Below are 21,468 nucleotides of genomic sequence, written 5' to 3' on the forward strand. Positions count from 1 at the left end.
TATATGTTTATTGTTGTTCAACATGTTACTTTAACATTTTAGGGAAGGATTAAACTGTATTCTTTGTGTGTTAGCTACAGAAAGATGTTACTTTTGTGTATGTACAGCATGTTTGTGTGACTTAAACTTAACATTAGTCAACAAGGTATTCATTCGTTAACATTGTAACAGTGATCAAACACCAACATGAACTTGTAACAGTGACAGATAAAGAGTTTGTGTACATGTATGTACGCATGTCTATGTATGTGTGTGTGTGCATGTGTGTGTATGTGTGCAATGAATAATGACTGACCATTTGTTCAATTTACCCCCACATCACTGGCTCGTTCTACCCCACAACCACCATTTGACTGTTTCACACAGTAGCTCAGATCAACAGTTATGCAAATCTTCTTGTTTTGTAGCTTACATTGAATTAATTTAACATATAATAGTGTCAAAAACATATCGATTTAATTGAGACAACTTAGTAACATGATGAATTGACTTTGAATGACAAAAATCAGTTTTTTTTGCTTTGGTTTGCTTACCACTCTCTCCATGGGCTCGAGTCAAAGATGGAATTAGAAATGTTAGCTACACTTCCTTAATTTGTGGTCAATTACCACACACATGATTACTTTTTTTTATGGTTACCTAGATAGAGGGGGTGGTTCATCTTACCCACTGACTCGACTTACCCCATTCTCCCCTACATTTGTAAATAGTTTGTAGCACAGCTCATCGGGTACACGATTAGAGCACTGGTGATAGGTCTGGGGTTCTGAGACTGCTCTGCTTCTTCACGAGTTGTCTTACAGAAGTCCCTGTACATATGGAATATGTATCTGGGTGGAGAGACAGTCTCAAGAGGATAGAGAACTGTAGGTCACATTGTACCCATTGCTCTCTGAGTGAAGAGACTATCTCTCCACTAAGAGATCGCTCGGTGGTGTCGATCAGTGAAAACCAGATTGATCACGCTCACCTGGGGCTGATATAAAGCGTGGAGGGCTAAAGCTGGGGGAAGCTGGAGGGTGTTGTGAGTATTTTAGGTACCCACAGAAACACGTTGCTCTGGGATCCCCTCCTCTGATATGTTCATCTAAGAATGTGAATGGAATAAAATCCGCAGCTTTTTTTATTGATAAAAACTGCCTCTTGTTCTTTATTTATCTCATCAGCAAATGGATGGGGACGTTTATGATGACTTGAGGAGCCATTTTACCCTGCTGTGTGGGATAGAAATGGATTCCTGTTTGTCCATACACAAACTGTACAGCAAGATATGGGACAGTGTTGGTAAAGTACGTGCGTTTTTATGTTCAGCATATAGTATATTGATTTGTTTATGTATGAGTACTGTTTTGACAGAACACTCTCTTCTGTATTCATTATAAATATGCATAACTACAACTGAGTATGTTTTTGGTGACTCACCCATTTAGAGGTTCTTTATTCAATGGTGTTAGAATTAGCAAAAGGCCTTCAGATCTTATCTGCCCAAGACTTTTGGTTTCTGTCTAAGTTGCATTAATGCCAGGTATCACTCAGTGACTTCTGAGAAACCAGACATAAGAAATGTCTCACCTTTTCTCTAGACGACATATGTGTGGGGGCAGAAAGTCTTGGGAAGGGTAGAAGAAGAAAGGTCACAGAGAGAATTTCAGCACATACGCAAAATGTTTGAACTAGCAAGTGAGTGCAGTCTGAGAGAAACACCTCCAGTTTTCTCTTCAGCATGTGATTGGTTAAAAGGCATTTTGTATATCTCTGTATTGCTGGTCCATGGCCAGAAGAAGAGAAAATGTTGCATTGTTGTTCACTTACACTTGTTTCATAAAAACACACTGTGGTTGTTTTGATGGTCTGAGTTGCCCACACATATTGAAAAAGTCATGAAGCTATTTTATACTTTCCTGACAAATTCTGCAGAACTCCCAGTGATGTGACAATGGAGCTGTGTTCTCAGAGGGTTGATGGAGGAATGAATGTTTCTAATATTTCCTGCTAACAGTGATTTGCTGTTGTGTTGTCAGGTGACCAGAGATAAAAATATTCAGCAGTTTCTACAAGAATCTGTTGCCTTCAATAAAACCACCGGATTTCCCTTTCAACCTGCTCCACATGACAAGGTGTGATTAGATTACTTGTAATATATTTCCTTTAAATTTGAGAATGATAATATTGAATATTGTACTACATTGTGATGTGTTAGATTCTCAAACCTTTTTCACACAGTTGAACCTGAATTCCATTTATTGCAAACTGTCCCAAAAGGCAATTATTTTCCCTCTGTTTATCTTTACTTATGAATGTTTGTCCGAGTACACACTTGTTTAGCAGATGGCCGTCACTGTGCCAGACTTGATGTGTTTATGTGTTTGTAAAAAAATATCACATCCACTATAGAACAGTAATACTCACCCTTTCCAATTTCACTTCCCTTAAATAAAACAAAATAGAAATAACTGAAACTAAGCCAAACATAATAAATCAGTCTTACCTTTACGTTAAGATAAACTGCCTAGTTTTTTCCATACTGCTTCTTTAACATGAGAGAAACAGGATGAATTTCAAAAAAGGTTTAGCTATTGACATGTGAGATCTTAGGTTAGCTAGAACATTTGTAACAAAATGTACTTTGAAAAGTGATGCAGACAAAACCTGCCATTTCAAAATTGTAAATGACACCAGCCCTCATGTCTCTGATGCAGTCTCATTAAAGAATTCAACATGGCATGCTGCACTGAACACTGCAAATGTCTAAAAGCTGAATAATGTCATGTCTGTCTTCTTTGCAGGTGTCTTCTCTACAGGAGGTCTGTGCCTCAGCAGCGGAGGGTTGTCTGGTTAAGGAAGCCAAGAAGTGGGCTACTAAAGCTGCGAAGGACTATAAAATCATCACCCACGGAGAGAGGGTGAGGCTTGGATTTCCGAGTTAAGTGGCTAGGTGATCCTTGTTTAAGCAATGCTTGGTGATCACCCTGCTTGAGTTTGATTTCAGTTTTTACTTAACAACTTCAGAATGTAGAGCCACAACCTTTTCAGGAAACACTTCACATATGGCCATTTCCTCACTTTGGCGCCGGGAAATGCTTGTAGCAGTGGCCCTCAGATTTTGTTTGTTTGTTTTTGTTATTCAAAATGTTAATTTTGTCAAAATATCATTTCCAAATTAGCATCACTGTGTTGTGAAAGTCCTTTTGTGCATGTTTTCATTCATAGTAGCAATGAAAGTAGGAGTGAATTTGTGTCCGAAATTAGACGTGCTATATATACAGTATGGTTGATATGTTTAAAATTGTACTCTGATGACGAATGTATTTTATATTTCTACATCCTCCTGTCAGGCTCTACAAATGTTAGTAAGTCGGTTGAAGCTCTTGTCTGGGGAGACGGGGCTTAGTGTGGAGCAGAAGATAGCAGAGGTGCAGGACAGTGTCAGGAAAGCCAAGGTATGGATCTCTCAACAGGTTGGTGCTGCTGATGGTCAGTCTGACTGCGACAGAGTGACTGAGACTATGACAGGTCAATGTGTGTGTGTGTGTGTGTGTGTGTGTGTGTGTGTGTGTGTGTGTGTGTGTGTGTGTGTGTGTGTGTGTGTGTGTGTTTTGAGAGAGAGAGAGAGAGAGAAAGAATAGGGCAAAGCACTGCACACAGACCTACAATTAAGCAACGGTACAGAACACTAGGTCGGAGAGCTGTAATGTTGTGTATATCATTATGATATATGTTTATGTACATATGTTTATATCAATGCTATAGATATATCACTATTCAAGACATTCAAGACTATGATTTCAAATAATAAAGGCCTGAGTTAATGATAATCAATAAACTGAAACATAGTATTGATATTAATATCAAGCAAGGGGCAGAAGGATGAAATTGCACTTTGGTTTAGTATGTATTTGCGGTTAAATATTAGTTGAGCATGTTTAAGCACAAAACACAAGCAATATCATATCAGCCCAGTGTATCTATGTGTCACCACTTATGTCTGTTCTCACCTGATAAAAACACAATCCTCAAATCTATCAAAGGGCCTCATCAACGTTTTGTGCCTGTAAAAGTGGAAAAAAGAGGCACAACTAAAAGCTATATGTCTAGGTTCATACAATATGCGTTCTAATGCATGTCTCATATAATCTAATAGTGTACGTCCCATACAAACCTTTCGGTATGCAAGGTCAAAGGAGAGATATTTTTTCAAGGGCTTCGACTTGGCAGGTCCAGCGTGAGCCTAGATTAGTAGACTACTGGATCAAGACAATCATGGACATAGATGAAGAAAATGTAATTGTTGGAATGCAATACAAGTCACCCCATTGACTGTGGATCTATGAATACTTGGAAACCCAACATCTAAGCTGACACAGAAACAATTAGCCCAATTTCCACAAACACAACCTGCTCTAACAACTAGAGATTGATGAGGTACATCAAAGCTGTTAAGGCAAGGGGGAGCCAGTATGACAGATCATGGGGCAGATATCATCATCATCTCCACATTCCGATATTGGGTTTGAAGCCCCAATAACAGATTCAGATAGCAGACTAACCAAGTTGGATACCTGGAACCTCCATAGCCAATTATGTAAGTCATTTACGGAAGTCTGCTAGAATACATGTCACCATAACGGAGACCATACCTGAGATCAAAAAGCTTGCCGAAAAGATGAACACCATAATCATAAAGAAGGGTAGAGGCCAGGATTAAGACAACGTTGAGAGAGGTTAGTCAGCTATCAAGGCTACAGAAAAGTGTGGTCAAGTAAGGGCTACCAAAGAAGTACAACAGACTGTCCATACCTCCATTTATTAGAAACTGCCAAACAAAGACACAACTCTGTCTACATGCCTGAAGAGGTACACTAGAGAAGCCAGGAGAAACATGGTGTTTACCATTCAAAGTGTACTCTAAGTGGCAGGGTAATACGATGAGAACAATACTGGAAAAGTATATGGGAGGGGGAAGAATCACAGTCACCCGAGACCAGATCAGACAGCAAGCTCCGCATTTTTAAGGAGTGTCTTATGATTTCTAAGAGCACATTTATCTATGATGATATGGAAATAACTACATCCTGAGTTTATGTCACACTGGATCTAAAAACATACCATTTCTGTGGGCTCAGAGTTATGACTCCATGGGATTTTTGATGCTAAAACCTCAATTTCTTTTGATAAAATCTGAACAATAGTTTTCTTTCAAATAAAGGGTGGCTGTGGCTCAGGAGATAGAGCGAGTCGTCCACTAACCAGGAGGTTGGAAGTTTGATCCCCATCTCCCCCATGCCAATTAAATACAGACCTTTTACCATGAATAAAAGCTCACATAAAATGTGATGCAGTAAACTGCTCAGCTTAGCTGGGTGATGGGGTGTTTGGATGATAGCCTATACTGTAGTTAGAAAACACTTTGATAGATGACATATCTTAATGTAAGATACAGAACCTTCTGTCTCTCTGAGTGTGTCTAAGTTGGTGTCTTGTGTTTTTCTTGTCTTAGCTCAGCAGAGTGAAGGCAGAGGCTCGTCTGGTGCTGTTGTCAGACAGTGTCCCAGGAATTGAACTGTGGCTTCATGATGCCATGAACCAGGCAGAGGAGGAGCTGGAGAGAGAGAGACGGCTCAGTGAACAGAGGAAGTCTACTGAAGACTTTTCAGTACACAAACACACACACACTCACACACTCACAAACACACACAGGTGTGTTCTGGTGACTCATTGAACGTGTTGTCGTGCTAATCAGAGCCGGGGGCCTTTGTCACATCAGAGTAAAATAGTTCCATTGTCTCAATTCTAAATTAATATCCACAGCTATACATTCAAACTGTATGTTGCTCTACTATATCAAACAGTAGAAAAGTTTGAGCAGCTCCACTAATTCCACTAAGTAGCTGAGATGAGAAGAAAGAAAATTGGGAAGAGGATGGTCAGTAGATTCAATCAAATGATATTACATAGATCAAATATATTTAAAAAAGGTATGTCAGTATTATTTTATTGAGATATTTCACCAAGTTATGGTCTCCCACTGCCTGGGAATTGGGGTTTTTTGTGGTCTGAGATGGCTTTAAGATGGTTTTATCTTTTAATGTAATTTATTTACAATAGTCAAAAAAGATATACTAGATATATCCTTTAAACCTTGTACAGAAATTATTTCAGTCAAAAAACACAAATGAACAAAGATGAAAACATTGTGTTTGTTGAAAAAAAATATTTAAACATCTCATTTCCAAGTAAGGTGGTTTGTTGACCCTCTTTATGTTTAAAATGAAAAAAATATATATTTGAAAGAGGAATATTAAATCTTTTCGATTATAAGTCTGCTTTTGTGTGTTTTACAGGAGGATGAATTTGAGCTGACTGACTTTGAGGACTATGATGATGAGAATGCCGACATTTTTGCAGCTCCAGTGTCAGCATCTGGAGAGTGTGTTTATCCTGCAGCCTGCAGAGTTATCTATAGCTATCAGGTAGTCCTCGCTAAAATATACACACTTTTCTGGTTTTGTATCATCTGCAAAAATACATCTCAAAACCTCTGTCATTTAGTCTTGGGGTTGAGTCTCACAAGTTGTTTTGTGGGAGACTTAGTCTCATTTCTTCTTTGCATGTCTGTCAGTTGGTGAGGTGGGGTGATTTTAACTTTGCCTGCGCTAGCGTGATTATAATCCCATCCAAAGCATATGTGATTTATTACTCCCCCCCACCATAGTTAATTACAAGGGTGCTTGGAGAGCACATACCTCTGCTAATTATTATGTTGCAATGTTGCAGGAAGAAAAATAAATTCTGGATCTGCACCAAAATGTAATGGTTTCTTTTGTGACCCATACCACATCCACCAAGTTCATAGTCCAGTAGACTTTGCATAATGCTGCTAACTAATAGACAAACAAACAAACACCAGTGAAAACATAACCTCCTAGTATATCACTCAGCAGAGTGCAGTCCCCTTAGGAGACCACATTTAAATTCACTAGATCTAGATTTTCATTTGGATCTGCACCAAATTGCACACTCATAAATCAGTCCAATAAACATGCTTGATTTTCTTAATCAAGTTAGATGAATAATATATAATTCATTTTCTCTCTGTTGTTTATGAATATAATTGCATCAGTCAATATGACCTGGTAATATCCTGGCTAACATTTGACATATATACGTTGCCAGTCTGGGATCATTCAAAAGTATTTACAATTTGTGCCTTTCTTTACTCATAAACAAGTAGTGTAAATGTGTAAACCTAAGGAGTTGGAATGATGTTATTTAGGTGTCACACATAATTGGATGATAATTTATACCTGATGCTTCATTAACAGTCAAACCTGATCAGGTAAATTTTGACCAAAGACAATAAGTTATAAAAGATAAAAGTCTCATGGTCAATGTGAAGTTAATATGAGGATTAAATGTTATCTAGAGAACTGGTTAGAGGTGTTATTTAAGAGATGCCAAAATGTCATGTTTATCCTCACACATTATGATTTTGTTATCTAAAATCTTTGGAACATGCTGATGAATTCACAAAGGGTGCAGGATGCTGCATTTCCTGTCTGCTTGGTTGCATAAAATCATCTAGTGTCACAGTAAGACGCTTTGAATTTACCCAGCAAATGAAAATGTGCAGTGTGTCTGGAGAACTGCATCATGACAACACCCATTTCATTGAAGAATTCATAGAATTTAATTTAAAGCATGTTGTGTCCTTTAGGCTGGCCAGTCAGACGAGCTGTCAATCAGGGAAGGGGAGGAGCTTCAAGTGATCGAAGATGGAGACATGGAGGACTGGCTGAAGGTAACAGTTCTTTGTTCACATATCATGACAGCAGGAGGCTTCTCCCAGTTAGGTTTTCATTAGTTTTAATCATCCTTTGAGGTGTCTTCCTTTAAAAAAAAATCTGCTGATTAATTCCACCAAAACACTGAATAAAAAAATGTCATCCATCGATCCATCAGCTACAACACTTATCCTTTAAGGGTTATAAAGAAGCATAGTCAGACCCAGCTGACATTGGCCAAGAGGCAGGGTACAAGAACAGGTCACCAGTCTATCACAGGCTGGTTTCTTATTGTCATTATTATAGACTGAATTCTAAACGTACTTTTGCAGTTTTGCTGAGTTTAAGGACAACTGTGTGAGTGTGTGTAAGTTATCAACATCACTGTGTGTAAGTTGTACTGTGTGTAAGTTGGCTTTGATACACGTGGGTAAAAATGGTCGCTCATTACCACTTGTGTGTGTGTGTGTGTGTTTAATTGTACAATATGTGGGGCAAAGTATGCTCATACTGAGACTGTGTATCATTCACACTAATATTTTTGCGTTATGTTTATGATAATACGATGTGGTTTATAAAGTGACAAATAATTCAATTTAAGTTGAATATGTGTATATGCAGCCCTCTATTAAGAGTTTGTTATTTTGTTAAGATAAATAGCTATTAAGTTCATAGGGATTTTATGTTTGTATGAATTCATGTTAAAGTCAAGCCTTATGAAGGACAATCTAAAAGACAGTTGATTAATAATATCACAACTTTAAAGGGCTATACAAGTCGTTTATAAGTGCATAAGGGATATAATATTTGTTTTGTTTTCCTCCTAGCTCTTACAGTGTGTTCACACTTATCACAGCATGTATGGATATGACAATAAAGTGTTGTGAACCATCAGTAAAAGAGAGTCAGACCATCATTCAGCCAGGGATGCTACATTCGTAGAGATCCAATTACAAGTGTTCAGCTCTAAGTTCATAGGTCATGTCATGACCCAGATTCATTTAAGTGGCACTACCAAATGATGTTATTTTTACCCAGATTTATACAAATGTACATGAAAAAAGCATTTTCATGTTAAATGAGTGTTTCTCTGATGCTGTGCAGTGGACAGGACATCCCTGTGGAGCTGCGAGCCGAGCTATGTGATTTAAATTGGATGAAATATGCATTTTTACTATTCTGGCACACAAACACAATGCTGATAAGTATGCACAAATAGAGGATATAATGCCATCGACAGGTGACAAAATGAAATCATTAAAATCATAGATTTTTTTCAGGTTTTTAAAATGACTGGAAACATTTGGGATAATGGTGCACAACTTATCAACATATATACATAGATCTACTAGCCTTTTATTATGTGCTGTACAGTGCATATTGTATGTTTTCCAGTGTTTCATTCATATCGCTGGATACCTGATCATGTCTCTGTGCAGGTGTGTAACTCATGTGGTCAGGTGGGTTATGTTCCTGAGCGTTATGTCCAGTTCCTGTGTCTACAAGCAGAGGACGCTGCTCAGCTGGACTGTTCCTTCAGCTCCACCTCATCCACTGGAAATAAAGAGAAGGCAAGGAGCAGAGGTTAGCACTTAATATGTGTTATTAATACTAGCACTAAACATATGAGTACTTAGTTATGTTTCGTGTCATGCACATATTGTACAATATAATGCAGTTGTAATGGGGACACATGTCAGATACTAATCAACCACCAAAGAGGTTAGCATCCAAATTTCTTATAGTCATTCAACCAGAAGCACTCATCAGTACGGTGGCCCGGAGAGCTCAACACACTGCAACTTAAGAAAACACATGCAAGTGGACAAAACACAAGCAGAGTAAGAAAACATCTTCATCAATTTGAAAACATAACACATTACGCACAACACAACACATTACAGAAACGCGCTGCAAATACAGAAACGCGCTGCAAATACAGAAACACGCTGCAATTACAGAAACACGCTGCAAATACAGAAACGCGCTGCAGTTACAGAAACACGCTGCAAATACAGAAACGCGCTGCAGTTACAGAAACACGCTGCAAATACAAAAAACGACAACAGAAGTGTTTCCAGGAGACACCTAAAAGTGATGGACACTGCTGCCACAGGAGCCACAAAAACATCCAATACATCCAACAAATCCAGTTCCACAATATGGACAATACATGGAGAAAAAGGAAAACTGTGAATGTGAATGCTAAGTGCTGTAAATTACTCACAAACAGGGGCTTGCTTGTTAGCGCTGTTTATTCAGGTTAACAGGAGAAAACGGCATGTCTCTAGCTCAGACCATTGAGGAGTCATGACGCTCTAAAGACAACATGATATTTGAGATCGTATAAAGCCCAGTGGGTCTCAGAGGGTTAACAGTAGACATCTGCAGTAATAAAGTTTATTATTTATTAAAATAAGTTTAGCTAATTTTCCAATATCACTGACGGACACCGACTTTAACAACTCCAAACTGCGTCAGCAACAACAAGCGGACGTGTCCATCACTTTTAGGTGTCCTCTGGAAACACTTCCGTTTTCTGTATTTGCATCACGTTTCTGTATTTCCAGCACGTTTCTGTAATTGCAACGTGTTTCTGTATTTGCAGCGCGTTTCTGTATTTGCGGCGCGTTTCTGTAATTGCAACGCGTTTCTGTATTTCCAGCACGTTTCTGTAATTGCAACGTGTTTCTGTATTTGCAGCGCGTTTCTGTATTTGCATCACGTTTCTGTAATTGCAACGCGTTTCTGTATTTGCAACGCGTTTCTGTATTTGCAACGCATTTCTGTATTTGCAGCGTGTTTCTGTATTTCCAGCACGTTTCTGTATTTGCAACGCATTTCTGTATTTGCAGCGTGTTTCTGTAATGTGTTGTGTTGTGTTGACAAATTGATGAAGATGTTTTCTTACTTTGCTTGTGTTTTGTCCACTTGCATGTGTTTTCTGACGTTGCAGTGTGTTGAGCTCTCAGGGCCACCGTACATCAGAGACCAAGAAGGTTTAGGTACAAAGGGCATCCAGACAATGAAACATAAAACAAACTTGAAACAAAAGTATTTTCTGTTTACAGAGAGCAGTAATTAGGGCCCGAGCACCTCCGGTGGGAGGCCCTATTGTATTTCGAAGGATTTGTATTTCCCTTTTGGGGCTTTTTCAGGGCCTAGATATGCTCAAATTGTTACCAAAGTTTGCAGGGAATTCTAAACCCCAAAAGGTAATTGTATTCTGGAGTAATTTGAAATGGGCGTGGAAAAATTGCTCAACAGCGCCATCTAAGGAAAAGCCCCTCAGTTAGCTTTCACCGATCTTCACAAAAATCGTAGCCCAGGTGTATCATGACCAGACAAACAAAAAAGGTCAGAGGTGCAATTGGAAAAAAGCAACAGGAAGCCCGCCATTTTGACTTTAGTGGCCATTTTTCACATTTTTCACATTTTTACTTTGACGAACTTGTCCCAGGGCTTTCATCAGATCAACTTCAAATTGAGATGAGTGTCATCACAACAAGATGGAGATAAAAAATAACCCAAAGATCGATTTTTCGTCACACGGTGTGACTGTGGCGTGGTGTCAAAGTTTGATTACACGCCATCAAAACACGAGGTTCTGTATCTCGGACAAACATGGTCCAATCGAGTCCAAACTAGACATCTAAGACAAGAGTCCCGGCCTGATGACATCTACACAGAAATCATGACTTAAAATCACAGCGCCCCCTGCTGGCTACAGGAAGTGACATGTTTTTACTTTGATGAACTGCTCCTGGCTGCTTTACAATAAACAGCTCAAATGAGCTGAGACAAGTTATAGGAGCATGGTCAGAATTGTGACATTGAGGTGCGGCGAAGGATCATCCTTCGCCAAAGGACACGATGTTGTCATAACTCCAGTGTGCATAGTCCTATCACCGCCAAACTGCTGTCTCATGATCAGAGTCCAAGCCTGAACAGCTCTATGTGTCAATATTTCCTCAGTGTCATAGCGCCACCTACTGATTCGCCATGAAACAGGAAGTACTTTGTAAATCCACTCTGCATTATCCAACCGGCTCCGAACTACTGACCTAAGATCACAATCCTGACCTGAACACATCCATATATTAATATTAGTTCAGGGTCATACCACCACCTACTGATCAGCGTGAAAATCAAGTTGTGGTAACATTGTCCAATTGACACAAAATTGCTCACGCTACATCAGAGCCCCTACTTGAACTGATCTATATGTCTGTATGTAATAATAGTGATGGCGCCACCTACTGGCAACAGGAAGTAAGCTTTGTTTTACAACTATCATTCGATTTACATAAAATTTTCAAAGTGTGATGTGCAATTGATAGCGTGGACCGTAATGAGCAATTAGCAGGCAAGGATCGACATCGCGTGACGGACGCAGGAAGTGAAGCGTTTGTCCTTGCCGCAGTCCGCAAAACGCGTGCAACGCGGAGACGTGCGCTTGGTCATTGATCGTCTGTCTGTCTGTATTTTTTTTTTTTTGGGACGGACAGACGGACATCTGTCTGTCTGTCCGTATTTTTTTTTGGACAGACGGATGGACGGACGGACATGAGCACGACAACAACTTTGTGCATTGTGCGTTACCAAACAACACTGAAACTGAGGTTCTGTATCTCGGACATACAAGGTCCAATCGACTCCAAACTAGACATGTAAAACAAAAGTCCCGGCCTGATGACATCTACACAGAAATCTTGACTTAAAATCACAGCGCCCCCTGGTGGAAACAAGAAATGTCTTGTTTTTGGAACGTCTTACACTTGGAGGTATTCCTCCTCACCCACTGCTCGCAGCCATGTCAAACTGTATCAAATGGGTCTCAAGACATTGATAATGTAGGCATAACATTACTGTGACTTTTCATCAAACACCATAATAGTGGCGTGGCGTCAAAGTTCATCAACTCGCCGTGACACACGAAATTACTATAACTTCGGTGTTGGAGGTTCAACCTCCCTCAAACTACATTTGTGTAACAACAGCCCCCCCCTGCAGACATTCAGATGGTTTTAAGGAATGGGCGTGGCAAAATAACTGACTAGCGCCCCCTCGGTGCTTGCGAGGTTGCATTTAGGCCATGAATTGTCCTTTTTCCATTTTGCCGTGGAATATGGGCTGCCACATATGGAGTGGTGTATGCTGGAAGCCTGTCCACATCCTCCGCTGCAACAAGGTCGGAGTCTGGATAGAGGTTAGGGACGGCTGGAGCTGCTGCCTGCGCCCTCTGCAGCGGTAGCAGCTGAGTGTCCGACTGGTCATCAGGCTGCACCACTGCTGGCTGTGGTTGTTCTCTTGGTGGAGCTGAGTCCAGATCAGGGTGTAATCGGAGACACTGAGACTTGGAGATTAGTTCAGTCCCTGATATTCACTTCAGTTAAACAACATTCATACGCTCCCCAATCCGGAACATTGCAGTTTAGTTTTGAGTTGCTATAACTGATTTAAACTCAGACTTCCCATGCTCGGAAAAACCACAGTCATCCTCTCTATTCTTAAACCTATTTTCTCAAATAGGTTGTCTCAGTAGTTGTGAACCCGACTCTTATTTTTTATCAATTTAAACTCTGGTAATGTAATTATTTTTCCATCTTTAAATCTAAATGTGGATGCTTAGGATACTGAATACCTGGCCAATAGAATGTAGAAACCTTAAAGGTTTAGTGTGTAGAATGTACAGGCAGCATAATGTTCCCCATGTGTTCAGTGTGAACCTGCTCTTCAGCTTTTAGTTAGTTACTGGTTGGTACATATGCCACTACTGATATTTCTGTGAAGAGCTCGTATTGTTCAGGTTTTAACTTCTTGGCTTGTGTGATGCTGCGCTAAATCAACTTGCAACACAATCAGAATCAGATTTAGTGTCACTTCTATAATATTCACTCAGCATACACAGGAATGATGAAGAAGAAAATGCCTTTCTCCACAGATTTTTTTCTTTAGGTGTATATATATATACACCTAAAGAAAAAAAACAATAGTGCAATTATGCTAAGGTGCTGGTTTAGTGGAGTTATTGCAGATTGGAGGAGTTTAAAAGTCTTATGGCCTGGGGGATGAAACTGTGTCTGAGCCTGGTGGTGCGGGCCCAGATGCTGCGGTACCGTCGGCCAGACGGCAGCAGGCAAAACAGTTTATGGTTTCCTTTGATCTATTAGTCACATCATAGTCCTTTAACCCCCTTTGTTTGAATTTCTTAAACCTCCTTTGCTTCAATTCCTTTAACCCCCTTTGCTTCAATTCCTTTAAACTCCTTTGCTTCAATTCCCTTTCTATTCTTTAAAGATGCTCTTTATCTCAGAAAAATAAGAAGTGAAGAATCAGTCTGCACTAACCAGCGAATTGGTAGAACAAAGAAGATAAGAGATTTTTCATGAGAATTTGGAAAACACATCTTGAACAGCGAAAATAACAATTCGTAACACACATTGAAACAAACAACAGTCGCAATGGAGATCACTCGGAGAGTGAAACAAATGGATATAAAGGTAGAGACTGTCCGCCCGTACTTCGAGTCCTTTTTTACGAAGATCACTGCAGAGCAGTGGGAGCTGTTGAAGTCATGCAAACCGGATGAAGCTACAACATTTATGTTGGCAGATCTTCTGCTGAAGTTAATGACGACCGTTTCAAATGCCATTGCAAAGCGATGTCCCGATGCACCCTTGTCTGAGGAAGAAGTTCGGTCCATTCTGGGCGACACTCTCAACGACAGTCTTTCACCAGGCACAACAAAGTCTAAGAGTTTGGATAAGCTCACAGACTTGGTTGTAGAGGAGGTGACGAAGACTGTCAACTCCACCTTGTCTGCAAGCTCCACCTGTGTGAGCTCTGAGAAGCCTATACCAACCCGCCTCATTAACCCCGCTAAAGTCCAGAAGATGATCTGTTATGCCTGCGAGACGTTAAAGGCAGATGCAAAAATCCAACTCTTGCTCGAGTGTCAATCGCGCAGGCGAAGTCAGGCCATTTCCTCAGAGGAACAGGACGCTTCAGATGATCCCATTCGGATGTGTAGGACCTCTTCAAGCTCCCACTCTTCAGGAGTCATCTCCAAGTCAGGTAGTTCCTCAGAGGGAGGTTCAACAACAAGCAGTATGGACAGTGGGAAGAAGCTTGTCCAGGAAACAATCAACAATAGTTTGACTGACATCACAGACTTCTTTAATGAGTTCAATGACAGCCTCTTTCTCAATTCATCGTTTTCTCCAGAGATTGATATGGCTTTAGATGAAATTATTGAGTCAATCAATAAGGAAAGCAAAAATGGAAAGGAATCTCCACAGCCAAACCTCTCAATCAGTAAAGGAATGAGGACGATCAATAGTCTTTTCATAAAGACTTTTGCCACAGCAGGGACGCTTCAAATACTGACAGGGGTCGCGAAAAAATTCAAGGAGGAGACCAAAGTCAATAGGAGGCTGACGATACAGTCATTGATGGCTAGTATTGACGCTGTGCTTCTGGAGAAGGAGAAGCCGGGAGGTGGAAATGAAAGTTCTGCATTCCCAACACTGAAAAAGCCTCCATCTGAAAAGGTTCTTGTATTCACAAAACAGCTTTCAGATCTCATCTATGCTCACATCGTACCTGGAAGGAATTCAGACATTAGTTCAGGTCCAGTGAAAAAGGTGGCTGTTCCTGATGCACACAGGGGCATATATGCAGAAATTCAGACCAGGGTGTTTTGTTTTCTGTCCTTGATAAGCTGGTGGCTGAACAACCAAGTTAACTGCCACACAAAAAGGGTGTCAGAGGCTTTTATGGCCATCGACTCACTGGAAACAAACAAGCAGTCATCATCATCAGAGGTCAGCAGCATTGAGGAGAAAACATCGAAGCAGTCAACATCATCAGAGGTCAGCAGTGGAGGAAATGAAAGACCGAAGAAGTCAACACCAGCAGTGTTCAACGGAATTGAGGAGAAAGGATCGAAGCAGACTTCATCAGAGGTCAGCAGCGGAGGGAAGAAAAGACCGAAGCAGTCAACATCATCAGAGGTCAGCAGCGGAGGGAAGAAAAGACCGAAGCAGTCAACATCATCAGTGGTCAGCAGCATTGAGGAGAAAAGACCGAAGCAGTCAACATCATCAGTGGTCAGCAGCATTGAGGAGAAAAGATCGAAGCAGTCAAAATCATCAGAGGTCAGCAGCATTGAGGAGAAAAGATCGAAGCAGTCAAAATCATCAGAGGTCAGCAGCATTGAGGAGAAAAGATCGAAGCAGTCAAAATCATCAGAGGTCAGCAGCATTGAGGAGAAAAGATCGAAGCAGTCAAAATCATCAGAGGTCAGCAGCATTGAGGAGAAAAGATCGAAGCAGACAACATCATCAGAGGTCAGCAAAGAAAAGGAGAACTCAGCATCATCAGACAGCAACTCCAGGGAGAAGATTGCAAAGATGCTGGCAGCAGACAGATGTAAAATGTATGTCAGTGTTCTCTTGGACCAGCTCATCACACGAAGCTATAATAAGGCAAAGGTGACCTGGACTGATGTCGACATAACAGACACAAGTCATCATCTGCTGGAGAGAATTTGGGCCGAGGTCAAAGACATTGACTCAACTTTCAACCCCAACACAATCCTTGACGAGGTCATTTTCAAGGAGTTGTGTAAGAAGTGGCCTTGTCCAGAGATGCTATTGGTTTCCTTTCTTTTAAGAGATCCAGAACTTGAGATATCAATTAGCTCCTCTTTGAAAAGAAGCCTGTGCAAAAAGCCTGGCTTCTTCTCCTCTTTCAGAGCAGGCTTCTCTTCCTTCTTCCGGAGATAAAAGGTGGATGATGTTATTCCGATAGCTTCACTTTCAAATTTAAATATGTTTTCTCCATGTGCTCCTGTTATCCCCACATTTATAAGAATGAATAAAATGTATAAAATGGAATTATTTGCTCTCAGTATTTATTCCACTCAGACTTAAGTCTTGTTGTGGCTTTCCTCCAGGTGCTCCGGTTCCCTCCCATATTTAAAACAATTATTAAAAGATTCAAAATCGAATAATTTGTTCTCAGGATTTATTCCACTGAGACTAAAGTTTTGCTGTTTTACAAGCTGAAAATTCACTGTTTCACAGGTGCAAGTTTAGTTTCTTCCTTTAATTCATCAGCCATCAGCACCTTCAGCTGAACTTAGCTCCAACAAGCTGTATAAGGCAGAGTAGAGTGACCTCATTATGGCTGGTGATCAAATAGCGATAGTAAGCATCTAACTGTCAGATATTTTCAGAATAAGACACAGTTGCTGCTGACTATCACCGTAAATCGATACAGTGTTACTTGATTGTGTTTGTCTTAATTTTGAAGGAAATTTGAGATCTCAACTAATTCAATTTTGGAGTTAAATTTCTGCAGGAAGAAGGAACTGCAACATGTTTTTTATATCTCACTTATGTAAAAAGCAACCAGAGTTTATATGATTTAATATATAGGATAAGATGTAGAATATCCCTTGTACGTCTGAAGGTCTTCTGCACAAATTACCACAAAAAAAACATTAGATGTTAGCAGGTGTTAGGGGCCACCAGCGGATGTTAGGGACATAACTTCAGTTGTGCACCTTAGCGTCATCAAGTGTTTTGACCTTCTGATCAATGATACAGGCCGAACTTGAGGGTACGCTGAGGATAAAGGTGAATCTGACTGGCTGCTGGGTATTATGGCAGTACTATGAAAGCCATGTGGCTGCTCAGTAGATCAGACATCATTACCTCTTTAGCCTTTTTAAACTAAACTCTGTACTATTTTAGAACATAGGACAAGATGGAGAATATTCCTTGTACGTTCGACCGCAGCAATTTGCCTATTGCCAGTTGATGTTAGCGGATGTTAGTGACCACCAGCGGATGTTAGGGACATATCTTCAGTTGTGTACCTTAGCGTCATCAGGTGTTTAGGTCTTTTAATCACAAGACAACCTCTTTTAAGGCAGGCCCACCACAGGTTGATCAGACCTGGGTGCATGTCCCTAGCATCTTGGGGCCCAGTTGGGATCTTTCCTCCTGATCCAGAGCCATTGGCTGCAGTGTGTGATGTTTCTTTTATGGTCTGGCGCAGGGCTTGTCGATGGATCTCCAGATCTTTGTGCAACCTAATGGTGCAGCCAACCTCCACAGGGCAAGCTATTGCTTTCCAGCCACATTGCTGTGCCTCAAATGCAAGGTCTGCATACCACAGCCTTTTCCTCTCATTTGCTTCATCAACATTATCCACCTAGGGTACTGTCAATTCTAAAAAGTAGACGATGCACATGGTATTAGACCAGATTATCAGGTCAGGTCTTAGGGTGGTAGTGACAATATGTGATGGGACTGTAAGTTGCTGGCCCACATCCACCAGCATCTCCCAGTCTCGGACTTGCTCCAACTGATCACTACCGGCCAGTGGAGGAGGCCCTCTCTTTCCCTGTTCCCTCTCGCGGATAAATGTTGTCCTTTAAACTGCATTCAATGTTTTGGATGGCAAGGCATTGGTAGCAGTTCACTTAGTTTCTAGTGTTGCTGCAAGGCATTATCTGGTTGTGTATCAACGTATACCTACCTTAGGAGATACTTATTTTACAACCAGTGAGGATGTGCCTGACCCTAGCGTAATAATGTTAGTTAGTTGTCTCTATATGAATCCATTCATGACACAAAATGACTCGAGTGAAACTGATCTGACTTAAATGATCTGATTATTTTACAACCGTAGACCATACAACAATTGACAGTCTGAAATAAAAGATATCAAACTGAACAAATTTAACTTTTAACATTCTTTAGTTTTCAACATGATTCTAAGCTGACTTCATGTTATCATTTGATGCAGTGTTAACCTTTAAACTCTGATGTTGGACAACATACTGCAAATGTGAAGAGGAAACATCGGACATTAGCTTTAGAGAACAAACAAATTCAGATTAAATCCTGTAATTCCACAGGCAGACACTGGTTATTTCGTTGATTTACATTCACAAAAAGAGCCAATGAAATACATCATTTATTTACATGGAAACGTAACATTTTATAAGTTTTAGATCTTTTTCAGAAAGGCACTTGATCAAATTCTTGTTGCAAATTATCAACAAGATTAAGGAAAATTCTATTTGGTAAAAGGCACATAAAAAAAAAAAAAACACACGAGGAAAAGACATGGAGGGTGTAAACAAACACAAACAGACCATTTTCAAACTTTGAATCACAGACAAAATGGCAATCACGACTCTATCCCAACACAGTGATGAAAAGTTGTATTTCTGATGATGGTTTAAGAACTTCAATGTAAAGTTAAAGGTGCGAGGAGTATTAAAGGGCCCTCGCTCCTTGGGGTCAGCACATGTTCAGCACAGCACATGTAGGTGAAACAATGGATTCTACATCTAATCTACAAAACTTCTGCTTTGTAAATGCATTTTTACTTTGACGAACTTGTCCCAGGGCTTTCATCTGATCAACTTCAAATTGAGATGAGTGTCATCACAACAAGATGGAGATAAAAACTAACTCAAAGATCGATTTTTCGTCACACGGTGTGACTGTGGCATGGCATCAAAGTTTGATTACACGCCATCAAAACACGAGGTTCTGTATCTCGGACATACATGGTCCAATCGACTCCAAACTAGACATCTAAGACAAGAATCCCGGCCTGATGACATCTACACAGAAATCATTTCTTAAAATCACAGCGCCACCTGCTGGCTACAGGAAGTGCCATGTTTTATACTTTGATGCACTGCTCCTGGCTGCTTAACAATATGCAGTTCAAATGAGCTCAGTCAAGTCATTGGATCATGGTCAGAATCGTGACATTTCCTCAAACCGTGTAAACATTGCGGTGCGGCGAAGGATCATCCTTCGCCAAAGGACACGATGTTGTCATAACTCCAGTGTGCATAGTCCTATCACTGCCAAACTGCTGTCTCATGATTAGAGTCCAAGCCTGAACAGCTCTGTGTTAATATTTCCTCAGTGTCATAGCGCCACCTACTGGTAACAGGAAGTAAGCTTTGTTTTACAACTATCATTCGATTTACATAACATTTTCACAGTGTGATGTGCAATTGATAGCGTGGACCGTAATGAGCAATTAGCAGGCAAGGATCGACATCGCTCGACGGACGCAGGAAGTGAAGCGTTTGTCCTTGCCGCAGTCCGCAAAACACATGCAACGCGGAGACGTGCGCTTGGTCATTGATCGCTCTCTCCACTAACCGCAACAGGCTTCAAAATGCCTGTGCTCGGGCCCGTTAGTGCTACAACGTAGCCCTAGTTCTACTTGTTTCTAAAGCTGGTGTATCTGAACTTGAACAGATCTTTGACTTTTTGTCCATTTAAGGATCCAACTCATTTCCCAGAGTACTTTCCATTTTCAATAACAACCTTTGAGTGTGATCTATCTCTATAGCTCATAATGCTTATAATATAGTCTGATCTGTTTCAGGTATAGCCAGAGCTCTCTACTCCTACCAGGCCCAAAGTGCAGAAGAGCTTTCCTTCCAGGAGGGGGCACTAATCACACTGATGCGCTGTCGACATGGAGAGGTGTGTGTTGTAACAGATAATAGCCTACATGCTGGATCTGACAGACAATTACAGTCAACAACTCCAGCTGCTGATAAGGCCCATGTGGCTGAAAGTTAAAAATAAACCTTTTATTTAAAGTGTGTCCTTCCACGTTATCTACATAAACAAATTGTCAGGTGGATGATGGATTTTGGGAGGGAGAGCTGAATGGACGGATTGGTCTCTTCCCATCGTTGGTGGTAGAGCTCGTACATGATGAAGGGGATGAGGAGGAGCCACAAGAGGAGGTGAGAATGGTTTCCTGACTGCTCCTCTTAACCATTTATTTTCCAGTTGAAGGATTCCGATGTCACATAAGACTGAAGCTTGATCCTGTTTGTCCTCTGCCCAACTCATCATATTGTTCGCTGGTTGTCTGTTTGACTTTGATGCCCCTATCTTTATTTTTTCTCCAGCCTCTCCCAAACCCAACCATGCCTCCCTTCTCTTCTACAGTAGGAATCCCCTCAACTCCTGGCTGTAGTTCCACACTTAATACTACCCCCCCTAGCTGTGTGGAAGACAAACAGCAGCCCTTACCTCTGAGGGTTGCAAACATTACAGTAGGTGAGTAGCATTAAACTTTACTGTAGTTAATGTAGTTAGTTGTTTAGGTAGTAATGGTTGTCAATTTGTCTTTGTGTTTTTTCTCAGAAACTGGGGGCAGCATCCACACATCTCCAGATCTCTCCAGTAGTCGACTAAGACCTGTATGTACTGTTAAAAGAATCATGTTACAATATGTCTATTGTGACAAAATTTGTAGATTGTATTTTTGTATGGATACTCATCCGTATTTGATAACAGATTTCTCTCATCCCTTGTACTGTTTTAGTGTCGAGCACCTCCCCCTCCTCCAACACTGAAACCTTCACCTCATCCCTGAGACAGGGGCTGCGGTGGAAAAGTCAAAATAATCACCTCTCCTAATCACTATTCCAAGATCCCGCTAGGAAAGGTCACAAGGTCAAGGAAAGATGTGAAGGAGAAGCAGTAAGGAGTAAGGAAAAGAAATCCAACTGATGATATTGTAAACTAGGATTTCACTGTGACTCATGACTGGACAGATGTGACAGAGAAGAAATCAGGAGCTCAGATGACCATGTTAGGATTTACATCAGTTCTGGATC

The 21,468-nt window shown here is 40.6% G+C and overlaps 1 protein-coding gene across 4 annotated transcripts in view; it reads left to right on the forward strand.

Moving 5' to 3' along the window:
* The window catches only part of LOC117769679 (F-BAR and double SH3 domains protein 1-like), a 38,653-nt gene extending 17,300 nt beyond the window's left edge, over nucleotides 1-21,353 (forward strand). For 2 of the 4 annotated variants that reach the window (XM_034598761.1, XM_034598760.1), the window contains 13 exons: nucleotides 1,167-1,289; nucleotides 2,022-2,117; nucleotides 2,787-2,903; nucleotides 3,336-3,440; nucleotides 5,498-5,653; nucleotides 6,342-6,470; nucleotides 7,715-7,798; nucleotides 9,221-9,365; nucleotides 20,217-20,317; nucleotides 20,476-20,586; nucleotides 20,755-20,905; nucleotides 20,993-21,048; nucleotides 21,174-21,353. In XM_034598761.1, the coding sequence (XP_034454652.1) occupies nucleotides 1,167-1,289; nucleotides 2,022-2,117; nucleotides 2,787-2,903; nucleotides 3,336-3,440; nucleotides 5,498-5,653; nucleotides 6,342-6,470; nucleotides 7,715-7,798; nucleotides 9,221-9,365; nucleotides 20,217-20,317; nucleotides 20,476-20,586; nucleotides 20,755-20,905; nucleotides 20,993-21,048; nucleotides 21,174-21,224 (1,425 nt within the window). In that variant the 3' untranslated portion in view covers nucleotides 21,225-21,353. Of the gene's footprint in view, nucleotides 1-1,166; nucleotides 1,290-2,021; nucleotides 2,118-2,786; nucleotides 2,904-3,335; nucleotides 3,441-5,497; nucleotides 5,654-6,341; nucleotides 6,471-7,714; nucleotides 7,799-9,220; nucleotides 9,366-20,216; nucleotides 20,318-20,475; nucleotides 20,587-20,754; nucleotides 20,906-20,992; nucleotides 21,049-21,173 lie in introns of those variants that run through there. The other 2 variants (XR_004615269.1, XR_004615270.1) reach the window with 2 other exon arrangements.
* The last annotated feature ends 115 nt before the right edge of the window (nucleotides 21,354-21,468 follow it).

Source organism: Hippoglossus hippoglossus, chromosome 10 (genome assembly GCF_009819705.1).
Source record: "Hippoglossus hippoglossus isolate fHipHip1 chromosome 10, fHipHip1.pri, whole genome shotgun sequence".
Taxonomy (NCBI): Eukaryota; Metazoa; Chordata; class Actinopteri; order Pleuronectiformes; family Pleuronectidae; genus Hippoglossus; species Hippoglossus hippoglossus.